The sequence below is a fragment of the Lepidochelys olivacea genome (genome assembly GCF_965140295.1).
Source record: "Lepidochelys olivacea isolate rLepOli2 genome assembly, chromosome: 3".
In the NCBI taxonomy this organism is placed as follows: Eukaryota; Metazoa; Chordata; order Testudines; family Cheloniidae; genus Lepidochelys; species Lepidochelys olivacea.
The window spans coordinates 647474-660959 of NC_140413.1; the positions used below are offsets into that span (position 1 = coordinate 647474).

The 13486-nt window shown below is 49.9% G+C and overlaps 1 protein-coding gene across 1 annotated transcript in view; it reads right to left on the bottom strand.

Moving 5' to 3' along the window:
• The window catches only part of NRBP1 (nuclear receptor binding protein 1), a 78567-nt gene that overhangs the window by 2998 nt on the left and 62083 nt on the right, over nucleotides 1-13486 (bottom strand). Inside the window, exons 9-12 of the mRNA XM_084624302.1 lie at nucleotides 13328-13386; nucleotides 9136-9234; nucleotides 8879-9011; nucleotides 8501-8603 (exon numbers count right to left, since the gene is read on the bottom strand). Coding sequence (XP_084480428.1) covers nucleotides 8501-8603; nucleotides 8879-9011; nucleotides 9136-9234; nucleotides 13328-13386 — 394 coding nt within the window. The remainder of the gene's footprint in view (nucleotides 1-8500; nucleotides 8604-8878; nucleotides 9012-9135; nucleotides 9235-13327; nucleotides 13387-13486) is intronic.

Consider the following 13486-nt stretch of genomic DNA (forward strand, 5'->3'; position numbering starts at 1 on the left):
GCTGCTCTCCATCACTCACACTGTACTAGCAGAGAGGGATAAAGCAGAACTGTCAGAGGGCAGTAGAACAGGCAGAAATAGGTAGAAGTTCCATCCATATAAAGCAAGATCTTTGTAATTTAAGGACTTACTTGGGAACCAACCCAGTAGCACCTACCTACCAAAGGATGCTTATGAACACAGGAGCCTCCAGACTGAATCAGACCAGGTTCCCTGTCTTCTGACAGTGTCAGCACTAGATAATGCTGAGGAAGAGCAGAGAACCCTGGGGTAGCAGAGGTGGGATAATCTACCCCCCACATAGACCTCACCATGGTATCTAATAGCTGGAGATTGATGTAAGCCCTGAAGCAAGAGGTTTAATGTTGCTGCCACACTTATCAACTGTGATCATGCTGAATAGTTTTGATCCACACGTGTCCAGCCCTTTTCACATTTACTAAATTCTGGCTTCAGCCACTTCCTGTGGCAGTGTTCTGCATCAGGGTCGGCGTGTGTGTGAGAAAGTGTTTCCTTTTCTCCTTTCCCTTTTAATAACTGAACACTGCCATTCTTGTGCAGGGAGACCAGATGCTCCCGCTCTCCCTTCTCTACTATTGATTTTATATACCTCTCTGTCGTGTCCCCTCTTATTCATCTCCTTTCTAAGGTAAAAATCCCAATCTCTTCAGTCTTCCTGGAGAATTTTTACAGGTCCTTGATCATTCTCATTGCTCTTCTCTGAACCCCTTCCAGTTCTGCAATATCCTGGGAGATAAGGTGATTGAAGTACCCCATGTTGGCCACAGTTGGGGGGGGGGTACACAGTTAAGTACATACCCAGGGACTTACCTAGATATGCCCAGATGGGCATGTTTTCCTTGTGATTGTCATCTTTATGGTATTTCAGCAAAGGGGACCATTTGGTCCCTGCCGAAAGCTACGAATTCGCTGGTTGTCATGGTTATTCCAAGATGTGTATGTGGAAGAGATTAAGAGTCATGTGACAGGTGGAATATTGTGTCCCAAAGCTGCTGGATGTGAAATTGGGCAAGAGGGGTGGTTCTCAGAGCTTATTCAATCACATGTAACAACAACGGATGTCTTTCTACCTAGCCCCACCAAGAGTCTACGATCTAGACAAGGTGTAGGCTTGGGCCTTTACACAAAGCACAAAAGAACCCAAGAAAAAGACCGTGAACAGGGGGATGACCAGGGACAAGCTGATTACAAAGGAGACAAAAGGTCTGGTTCTGTATAATAGGAGAAAGAAGGGCACAAGAGATTGTCCATTATAGAAGTGACATGCTGCCAGCATGAGTGTCTCATGGAAAGTGGCTCCCAGCTCTCTGGACTGGGCAGGAGTTACACAGACTGACCATTGGGTGAGAAATCCCTCAGACCGGAAAAGAACTTGCTAACACGTGTAGACGCCACAATGCATCTTCTGTTTTTCTTTTACCTGTCACCTGATGTTTCCAGCTCTTCTCCTTTCTGCTATTTGAATCTCTCAAGCTTTGTCCCAAACTGCCACTAGGTTTTACTAGAGACATGGCTCAGTGTTGTGTGCTAAGTACAGGGCAGATCTGTGGTGACGCTAGTGAAGGGGGGATGCTGCTTCCACAGAGGCAGCGAATCTCTGCACATTGCGTGTGTCCAGAAGTTGCGGGACTGGACACTTGAGTGTAATGAAGTGGTGTACACAGACAGGCTGGAGAGACTTTTGCCCCAGGGCCAGAGTAGAACTCAAGGGGTTAACTAGCCCCATACATTATCTCCACTCAGGCTCCCTAAGTGAGCCCTGGAGGCAAAGAGCTGGGGTATGCAAATTGTTTGCTTGCAGAAGGAAAGAACAGGGCTTGCAGAGCCTGGAGTGGGCTGCTTGTGTTGCCAGCAGCTGCTAGTTTTGGGCAGGTTCCCTCCAGGGGGCACAGAGAAGGCTCCCTTGCACCGTAAGCAGGTGGGAGCGATTCACCCTGTAGCCCAGGGGTAACACTGAAAGCATCAGTGACCAGCACTCCACCCAGAACCCATCTGAGGCCACATCGATTTACAGAACTGCATTAGAATGTTCTCTGTTCACTGCCCCACTCTCCATGCATCCTAACACGTTGTTTGCTTTTTTGACTGCCCTGCACAGAGCCCAGGTCTCACCAAACTGTCTACAGTGACGCTCCTGTGTGCAACTGAAGACTGCCACCACATCCCCAACTCTCTCCATTCCCAATGCGGATCAAAGCCCCTGTTCCTTCTGTGGAGGGACGGACACCAACCTTGCACAGCGTTTCCTCAGATGAGGCTTAGACACGTTCTTCCCACAGTGTCGCTAGGCCTTGGAGAGAGCCTCTGTTTGATTCCCGAATGGCTTCGCAAATGCCTAACAGGATTTTAACCTCTTGCCTGCAGCAACTATGAAGTCCTGTGGCCCCTGGACAGAAAAGTTTCTGGAGCGAAGAGAACAGCCTTCTCTCACAGCATAACAGAGAGAGGCATCAGTTTCAAAACTTGCCTTTCAGAGACAGCGGCAACTAGAAAAGCCAGCCACAAGCTTGTATAATTTGGCCAGTTTGAGGACTATCACCACCGGATAATGCTCACGTGGAGAGTCCCACGTACCTACATAAAGAATGCTCCGAGGGCTGGTACCCACTTTTCTACAGGGCTTGGCTTGTAGGACTCCAAGCATCCACCAGGAGACTAGTGTAGCCAAGGTTTCAGAGTAGCAGCCATGTTAGTCTGTATTCACAAAAAGAAAAGAAAGACTTGGGGCACCTTAGAGACTAACCAATTTGAGCATAAGCTTTCATGAATGCATCCAATGAAGTGAGCTGTCGCTCACGAAAGCTCATGCTCAAATAGATTGGTTAGTCTCTAAGGTACCACAAGTCCTCCTGTTCTTTTAGTGTAGCTAAGATCACCATAACTTTGCAATGATTATTATTTAGAGGCCAGTGCCTCCATGCCAGGCCCTGTACAGATGGCCCTTTCCCCAAAGTGCTTACTATATCGCTTTGCACCAGAAATGAAACTTGACTAAATAAAGTTTCCTGGTTGAGTTCTGTCTGGACAGCCTGAATGACCTGGTTTGCTGAACTGCACCTCAATTCCAATCCCCAAGCTGTGGATATTTTACTAAAAGATCTGCTCTAGGAATTACTGAGAGGCCTCTGTTGTACAGGAGTCAGACTAGAGGATCATAATGAACCCTTCCGGCCATGAAAACCTGTAGGTGGTCCAAATCTGCTTCAAGATCTGTTCTTTTCTGCATGTGCAATGGAGATTCCCTGTCCACCATAAGACAAGGAGGAGGACTTCACATCTCTTTTCCGTAGCCTTTATGTGAACTGTTATGAAAGGAAACAGGTTCTTCTCTGCCTGGGACAATATTTCTCTGAGACGCTCTGATCTTGGTTCTGTTCAGACATGCTACAGATTGAGCTGTCAAAGGGAACTAACAGGACATGGACTGAGAGATTGAAAAACTGTACAGCACAAGGGGTGAGCTTGAAACAGAGATTACCTCCTTCTGAGTGAGGAACAAGATGACCCAGGGGTTATTGTCTTCCAGCTATGCTCCCCACTCTGAGAAGCTTGCTAAGGGTCCAGAATAACCTGGGGTAGCTGTCAGCATATCTAGTTGGCAGCCAGTATCAAACAGAGTGCCCCAGGAGTCTGTCCTGGGGCCAGTTTTGTTCAACTTCTTAATTAATGATCTGGATGATGGGATGGATTGCACCCTCAGCAAGTTCACAGATGACACTAAGCTGAAGGGAGAGGTAGATATGCTGGCGGGTAGGGATAAGGTCCAGAGTGACCTAGACAAATTGGAAGATTGGACTAAAAGAAATCTGATGAGATTCAACAAGGACAAGTGCACAGTCCTGCACTTAGGACGGAAGAATCCCATGCACCGCTTCAGACTAGGGACCGAATGGCTGGGCAGCAGTTCTGCAGAAAAGGACCTAGGGGTTACAGTGGACGAGAAGCTGGATATGAGTCAGCAGGGTGCCCTTGTTGCCAAGAAGGCTAACGGCATACTGGGCTGCAATAGTAGGAGCATTGCCAGCAGATCGAGGGAAGTGATTATTCCTCTCTATTCAGCACTGGTGAGGCCACATCTGGAGTACTGCGTCCAGTTTTGGGCCCCCCACTACAGAAAGGATTTGACGAAATTGAAAAGAGTCCAGCGGAAGCCAACAAAAATTATTCGGGGGCTGGGGCACATGACTTATGAGGAGAGGTTGAGGGAACTGGGGTTATTTAGTCTGCAGAAAAGAAGAGTGAGGGGGGATTTGATAGCTGCCTTCAACTACCTGAAGGGGGGTTCCAAAGAGGATGGAGCTCGGCTGTTCTCAGTGGTGGCAGATGACAGAACAAGGAGTAATGGTCTCAGGTTGCAGTGGGGGAGGTCTAGGCTGGATATTAGGAAACACTATTTCACTAGGAGGGTGGTGAAGCACTGGAATGGGTTCCCTAGGGAGGTGGTGGAATCTCCTTCCTTAGAGGTTTTTAAGGCCTAGCTTGACAAAGCCCTGGCTGGGATGATTTAGTTGGTCCTGCTTTGAGCAGGGGGTTGGACTAGATGAGCTCCTGAGGTCTCTTACAACCCCGATCTTCTATGATTCTATGTCTGCACTCTCTTCTGCCACAAAAGAACATTGGGATGGGATCCGGGAATGATGCCTAACCACATTGTAACCAATCAGTTGTTCACTTTTGGAGGTGCCCTGCCAGCAACCAACCAAAAAGACAATGTTTTGGATCTTTGCAAATCTCTACCATGTTGGTAATATTTAGGCCTATTTTGACTCCTGGGTGAACAATTTTCTGTATTGGGATCAAAAAGCTCTTGACTTTGAAGAACTGGTGGGTCTGAATCCTTTCCAGTAGCTGGCAAGGGACAGGTGGATCTGTTTTTCTGGAGACAGTAGATTCTGATATTGTCCAAAAGTGTTTCTAATTTGGGACCTGTGAGGACACCTGGATGGACTCTGAGTGCTGGGGAGGAGCTTGTGGATCACAGCAATTGCTGGTACCAGTGACAGTAGGCTATAGGGGACAGGTCCTGGAAGCTAAACTTAGTTTGCTAAGCAGAAGGTTTAACTCTCAGGCCCCTGTGTTATCCGTCTCTGAAATGTGCACTGGTCCAGCTAGACATGAATTCTCTGCATTGGTCTTCATGGCTGAGGAAGTGACGGAGATTCCCACCCTGAGCCAGTCTTTTTAGGTGACAAATCTGAGGAATTGTCCCAGATTGAAGTGGAGAAGATTTTGGAACAAATTCATAAATTAAACAGTAACAAGTCCCCAGGACTAGACGGCATCACCCAAGGGTTCTGAAGGAACTCAAATATGAAGTTGCAGGTACTAATTGTGGTATGTAACCTATCGCTTAAATCAGCCTCTGCACCAGGCAACTGGGAGACGGCAAACCGAACACCAATGATTCTTTAAAAAGGCTCCAAAGGCGGACGATGCTGGCAATTACGAGCCAGTAAGCCTGACTTCAGTACCGGCAAATGGGCTGAAGCTATACGGGCTTGGGTGGGAGGGAGTGGAATGGGAAGGGGGGGGGGGGTCGAGCACCCACCAGGCAGAGGGGAAGTCGGCACCTATGGTCTGGTCTCTTGAGAAACCTCCTCGTTGTAGGATGAGTGAAAACAGAAAAATCATATGCTGGAAGGCCATCATGGTTGCCAAACACACCTTTACAGAACTTAAAGATAATCCGGTCATCTTTAGTTCTAAGATATAATCTAGCAAAAATGATAACAGAGGATGTAGAGAGAGAGGGGTGTGCATGTGTGTGTGTTAACAGCACTCCCTTTACATCCCCGGCACAGGTTGTTTTTAAGCTGTGCAAATCATGCCTTGAGCCAAAGAACCCCAAGGCCAGGGCAGCCTCCTGGGAGAGGAAATGCGGGACAATCTAGAGAGAGTGATTGGTTGACAAACAGCGAGCTGAGTGAGGTAAGGAAACCACGTTTGTCTCAGCCACGTTGGAACTACAAGAATAACCTAAGCTATGTCTTTCTCTTGAACAGCAGTTTGAACATCAGAGGAACTAGGGGAAATGCATACAGAAGTCCTGGACTCCAACAAAGGAGAAAGGCATCTCCCAGGGAGTGGTGACTTAGACCACCTTGAGCAGAACTCGGCACATTTCTTGTTTTTGGATGTGGTGATCTAGACTGTCTGTGGGACACCCCAACAGTGAAATACTCATTGGCGTATAGTGGGATCTATCTTCCATTCTTGATCTTGTGAGAAGCATCTGCTGAGAGAATCTGCTATGGTGTTTTGTACATCTGGGAGGTAAGATGCTGAGACATTGATCTGGTTTCATCTGCACAATTCCAAAATCTCACTGCTTCGGCGCAGAGGGAAGGCAATCTCGTTCCTCCGTGGCAGTTTATATAAAACATGAATGACATGTGGTCCACCATTATCTTTATGTATTTTGAAATATTTGTATATTTCAACAGTGTGTCCTTGTTGCCAAGAAGGCTAACGGCATTTTGGGCTGTATAAGTAGGAACATTGCCAGCAGATTGAGGGACGTGATCGTTCCCCTCTATTCGACATTGGTGAGGCCTCATCTGGAGTACTGTGTCCAGTTTTGGGCCCCACACTACAAGAAGGATGTGGAAAAACTGGAAAGAGTCCAGCGGAGGGCAACAAAAATGATTAGGAGACTGGAACACATGACTTATGAGGAGAGGCTGAGGGAACTGGGATTGTTTAGTCTGCAGAAGAGAAGAATGAGGGGGGATTTGATAGCTGCTTTCAACTACCTGAAAGGGGGTTCCAAAGAGGATGGATCTAGACTGTTCTCAGCGGTAGCAAATGACAGAACAAGGAGTAATGGTCTCAAGTTGCAGTGGGGGAGGTTTAGGTTGGATATTAGGAAAAACTTTTTCACTAGGAGGGTGGTGAAGCACTGGAACGTGTTCCCTTGGGAGGTGGTGGAATCTCCTTCCTTTGAGGTTTTTAAGGTCAGGCTTGACCTGAAAGCCCTGGCTGGGATGATTTAATTGGGGATTGGTCCTGCTTTGAGCAGGGGGTTGGACTAGATGACCTCCTGAGGTCCCTTCGAACCCTGATATTCTATGACCCACCCTCTGCTCCCGGCAGTTGCAGCCAGACGGTATCTGGTAAGCATCCCACCCACTACCCTCTTTAGACTTTAAAACCAATTTTTCATCCAACCTTGGGACGGAATCTTCCCAGTCCCGTTGAACTGGACATTGACAAAGAAGAAAAGCTGTCGGTGTCTGCCCCCTTCCTCCCCAGCCCGCTCCTGTGCACAGGAACAAGCTGCTTTGCACACACCACACCACCTTGCAGATTCCAAACCCTGCCCCCATCCTTTGATTGGCTGATCCCTATTGAGACGGACATATCCAGGGATGCTCAGCTCAAGCTAAATCTGCCAGAGAGCAGTCCACAGGGGTCACTTTAGACCCAGAAGTGACAGTCACAGGCTGGGAAATCCTGGATGTGTGGCTCCTAGAAGAAGACTTGCATACAGCACCTGTCCGGGGGGGGGCTCTCCCTAGGCAGCAGAGATAGTGGGTCAGACACTTGCCAAGTTCCATTTGGCTGCCATAGGCAGCCAGAGGGAACTGAAGGAAGGCCGTGGCTGCTCCGCCCTTTGTGCGGCTGCAAGAGGCGGCACAGGGCACATGCACAGCCCCAGACACGGCTATTCAAGACTCCACTCACACGCATGAGGTGCATATGCACCTACAGTGGGATCCACCTTGGCGACAGCTCAAAGAAAAACAAGTTTCTTACCAGCATGGCTGCAGAGAGAAGCTTTAAAATGCAGGCAGGAAAGAAGAGACCCTTTCACTGGTTACTCAGTAAATTCCCCCAATTCTGAAGTCTTGGGGTACAGTGAGTACGACAGAAGCGGCCTCAGAGTTAGGCCTGAAGCGTTGACCAACTTCAGCACTGACTTCTGGGGGTAGCCTGACCCGGCAGGGAGGAGACTGAGCCGCAGGTCAGCGAAGCTAGCCTATCACTCCTGCTTCCCAGCCCAGCCCAGCCCATGGGATACTGCCTTTCCGGAGCCAAATCCCCTCCCTGGATCAGTCCAGGCACATGGAATAATGGCTGCTCTGGGTAGTCCCATTTGGATCAGAACAACCCAGAACAGCCAAAAGACTGCCCCTCCCACACCCCCACCATCTGTTCTCTTCCTCCAGTTTCTCCTCCTCTGCAACCCCCCCGCCGTGGAGACAGCCAGGCTGGCTTCCTCTCACTCCCAGGCTCTTTGGGCCATCCCCACACAATGAGTCAGCTCCCACCAGAGCAGAGTTTGGGAGCTTCACATGCTCAGCATTATGCTCTTGGTGGCAGGGCCTGTCTTTGTACAATGCCTGGCATAGAGGGGTTCTGGCCAAGGACTGGGGCTCCCAGGTGCGACAGTAATACAGACCATAATGTGCTGGGCAGCTCTTGCTGTTCACTGCAGCAGTGTGGGGAGGTTAGCTCTCCTGCAGAGAGGGGTACTCACATCATCTTGACTCCCTCCCTGTCTGTGTGGTTGATCTCTGCCAGCACTGCATTCATGTCCATGTTTTTGGTCATTTCTTCTAGAGCGTTTTCAGGAATCATATCTGCACAGAAGAAGAAGATTACACCCACACTGTCCTAACCCTGCCCAATTTGCCTGAGGGCTGCAGGAAGCCATGGGATGCAGCTCAGACATCCACACTGCTCTGCAGCAGGCAAGGCACTGCCAAGGGATGGACACTCAAATGCTGCAGCCACCCCAAGCCTCGCATTCCAGGCTAAGCTTCCGGCTTCCCAATGCTGGGATGGCTGTAGGGTGGTGAGCTGCTGGAGTCTCCTGAAAGCACAGAGCAAATTGTGCCCTGGATCTCATACTCACGCTGGTGTCCAACGATACAATGAGCAGCCAGTAACTTCATGGAGGGCACCTCGAACAGAGCTTGGTTGAAGAGGAGCTCCCGAGCAGTGGGACGTTTCCCAGGGTCCAGCTCCAGGCACTTCTGAATGAACTCCTACAAGGCAATAAGCCAGACATAGGAAGGCACATCAGACAGAGCCAAGAGGGTGCTGCTGCCAGGGGCCAAATCTGGGCCCTGCATGTCAACAGGCATATTTCTAACACTGCCTTGTACTCACCCTCTGCAAGGGGTCCTCCAGCAGCTGGATGGCGCTGTTAATAGCCTCCTGGGGCACATAGGATGACTCACCATTACCCTGGATTTCCAGCACCGCCATCTGCCAGCAGAAACAAACATCAGGCCCAGCTGAGCCCAGGTGGCCTAGTCACTCTACCAGAGTTCAGCCCAAGTGAGTTACTCCCGGAATTGTGGGGGCGGGGAGAGAACGGAGGGAAACTCCATATTGCCAACTCTTGTAATTTGATCAGATGATATTTGGTGTTTCTTGTAAAGTACCAGCCCTTGGAGGCATGTGATTAAGTGAGAATCTCTGCATATTATATATATATTTTCATTCCTCATGATTGTAGGGACAAGCCTGAACGCAGGACTCTAACATGGCCTAATGGCTCAGAAAGCAAATAAAAGCACCCACTGTTATTTCAAATCATAGTTTATCTCTCAGCTAGGTCTAATTTCCAGTCCAGCTCAGGATTTGCTGGGGTCTTACTCATGGTTTTTGAGCTCTCGGGGTTGGCAATACTGGATCCAATTGTAGGAGAGTAACTGAGCTGGCTGCAGGGAATGGTTCCACCCCTGCACTCCCTCAGGAACTATCTGGACTGCTGCCATAAGTTTGCCAAAATTGTCCCTGCTCCCAGTGACTCCAGTGACCCAGAACAAGCTGGAAAGGCTATTTCCCCCAATACCATCAGAAAGGTAGCTAAGGAAATGCCTTCAGCAGTGTTGCTACCCACAGTTCAGAGGGAACCTCAAAGAGCCACCAAGGCTACCCCATCCACTTCCAATGGCAGCCCAACACACAGATGGGAGTGTTGTAATAACTGGGGTCTAGCTGCCTGAAAACAGTGTTGGAAAGAGAGCGAAAGCTCAAAAGCATTACAATCACCTATGCCAACCGCGGACAAGCACAGACAGAGACTGAATTAGTCCAAACAAAGTTTAGCTGACACCACCCAAGGACTGTGTTGAAAGCGTCACTGGGAACCAACGTGAGAGAAGAATCAGAATGGACCAAATTGGAAATTGGACCTAGTTGAAAGATAAACTATGGGATGGACTATTTTGCCCATTGCCCCCTTCTGAGGAGTCACGTGGCGAAAACAGACTCCTGGGGGATTCCCTTGAGCAAAGGCTGACAGGCCTCTGCTTCACTCCAGAGCCTGACTGATTGTGCTCGAAGAGCCTCATTCATCAGGAGGGCCAGACTAGTGAGGACCCCAGACTGATAATCACAAGATCCTGCTCCGTTTTCCCCTCTCTCCTGCGCTTCTTTCCATCCCCCACTGCTTTTCACACCAGCAATGACCCGCACAGTCTTGGTATGGTGGGATGAAGTGGCACACGCACCTCTGCCCAGCCTGAGAAGCAACAGTGATGGAGCAGGACCCCCCCAAAACCAGCCCGATGGCGTCACACACCAGAGAGGTGTGCTAGGGTCCAAAGTCGAGGCCGACTTGCTAGCCCAGAACATCTGTCTGATTGACCAAGGCCCTTGCATCCCAAGATTAACAAAAAGCCATATTTCCTGCCCCTTTTCTAATCTCTTCTGCTGGTCTGTTTTGTCAAAGGCAGGAAAAGTAACCACCACTCACAACAGTCAACTCAAAATTCAACAGCACTAACCCTTTCTTCTCCACTAAGGACTGCTTGACAAAATAAGAGTGACAAATATCCTCTCTAAAAGAGGTCTGATAAGTTTTGATTATGTTTGTTTTGCATCACAATTCCAATTCAAAATGCTCTCTGTCTGATTCTTTTTTTCCCTGTCTCCCCTAATCAATAAACTTCCAACTTTGGCATGAATGTTCTAGAGCAGTGGTGCTCAGACTTTTCCAGTTGTGCCCCCTTGCCTGTAACGGAATTTGTCCATGCCCCTGCCCCCCACCCCATTACTGCACAGCCAAGGCTCTCTCAGCAGCGGAGCTTGGGCTGGGGGGTGGAGAGGGAACGGGGACAGAACCAGGCTGGGGACAGAGCGAGGCTGCGGCTGGGGGGTGGAGAGGGAACGGGGACAGAACCAGGCTGGGGACAGAGCGAGGCTGCGGCTGGGGGGTGGAGAGGGAACGGGGACAGAACCAGGCTGGGGACAGAGCGAGGCTGCGGCTGGGGGGTGGAGAGGGAACGGGGACAGAACCAGGCTGGGGACAGAGCTAGGCTGGGGGTGGAGAGGGAACAGGGGCAGAGTTGGGCATGGAGGCAAAGCAGGACTGGGGGTTGAGAAAGGAGCAAGGCTATGGGTAGAGCTCCCTCCCTGCCCCCTGTGGAGACTGGCCCAGTCCAGGCCCACCATGCGCCACCCCAAATGCTCCTCTGCGCCCCCCTGGGGGGGGTGCACACCATAGTTTGGGGACCACTGTTCTAGCGTTTGCCATGGGACTAAGCACACAGAGGTCTCTGTGCTCAAAACTCCGAACCATGTCTAACTCTTCAGTGTTGTGCAGCAACAGGGTCACGTTAAACACTTGTGACTTTCTGGTCTCATTGATGCCATCAAAATTAACTCAACTGCAACTCCGGCAGCGTTCACTGAGGAGGTCGCCTCAGCCATTTCCAATGACAAATGTTTGCATGATAGATGAAGGTGTCTCCAAAGCACCCAATCTTATCATAGAATCACAGAGTTGGAAGGGACCTCTGGAGGCCATCTAGTCCAACCCCCTGCCCAAGAGCACAGCTCATCGGGGCAGAGCCCTGCTGCCCTGGCACATAAGGACCAATAAAACATGATTCCCTCTGCAGTGACCAACTCAGGTTACAAACTGCTGCTCTCCTCAGAGGAGACGATCAGTGAACTCCTCCTCAGGAAAACACGCTGCTCACTTAGAGTCGGCACTTTGAGACCCTGGACAAGAATTGGGGGAATTGTCATGTACACATTTTGTTTGGTCTCCTGTGGAAGCAGGCGAAAATCTGTCAACTACTGCAAAGGCTTCTGTACTGTCCAGTTCTTCCTGTGCCCGCACCAGATTCTTCATATCCCCGGCTGGGAAGAATACTACTGGACTGACTCGCTGCCTTCTGTACTGTCCAGTTCTTCCTGTGCCCGCACCAGATTCTTCATACCCCCGGCTGGGAAGAATACTACTGGACTGCACTCTTCACTCCTTTCCTCTCGTCTCCAACGGGTGCTGCCTCACCAGCTCCCTGTCTGCTTTGTTCTTCCGGGGCATTTATTTGTCCCCATGTGTCACTCCCACTATTGATTTTCATGCTCCCCAGACTCGGGTTGCAAATTACCGTAACGTCACTGCTGCATGCATTGAGAAATACCTACTTTCCATAGCAGCAATGGAAGCGATGGGCAATCAGCGAGGTCAGATGAGAATCCCTTGTTACCACAGACCCCTTGGAACTCAAGGAGGTAGTTTAAGATTTTTTGCTTCAAAGGGTTATTTTTGTATTGTTAGTCTGGACCCCTCCCTGCGTCTCCTATTGTTAGGCTGCAGGGGCTTACATTATGGACTGCAGAGTTCTCTACCTGGTCTGTTTCCTGAAACCGGTTGCAGATTATATTTTTTCTGCTGAACTCCCGATTCCTTGGCTCAGGCCTGGTGAACACAGGGACATAGGAATTTTCAGGCCAAATCAGAGCAGGGGTCCAACTACCCCCATCTCCTGGCTCCAAGAGTAACCAGCACCAGCTGCTTCAGAGTTAGGAAAAAGAAGCCCCAAAATGGACAATTATAGAATAAACTGCCCAGGGCCAGTTCTGCCTAATCTCAGGCAGATGGTTTATGCCCTGAAGCAGGAAGCTTCGTATTCCTTATTAAACTGTATCAAACCTGGGGTGGCTCAGATTCCCCATAAAAATTCGCCCTCCTCCTTTGACTCCTACTAAGCTTCTGGCCTCAATATCTTGTGGCACCGAGTTCCACAAGTTACTTGTGACATTTGGAACAGGAAAATCCACCCAAAGGAGACCAATACAGAGGACAGACACTGATGGAGAGGCCCCAACCCGCCCAAATCCTTGTCTAGCATGTTACAGCCAGTGGGGGGGATGCAGCAGGGGGAGGGCATGGACCTTGGTGACATAAATGGTTGGACTGCTGCTGAGCGATTGGGGGATAATGAGTAACTCCAACAGAGAGGATTCTTGTTTCACTCAGACATCCCTCCCCGTGCCCAGAACATACCCCCATGCCATCTCCCTTCCCGCTAAGACAAGAGGAGCCCTGCCCACTCACCTCAAGCGCACACATCCCGAAGGAGTAGATGTCCACAGCAGTGGTGACATTGGTGACTTCTGTAACACAGGAACAAGGCTCCACAGTCAGTCCCCAACAGGACAGGCCCAGCACCTTAGAGCACTAGGAGCTGCCACACCAGGCAGTGAAATCCTGCAG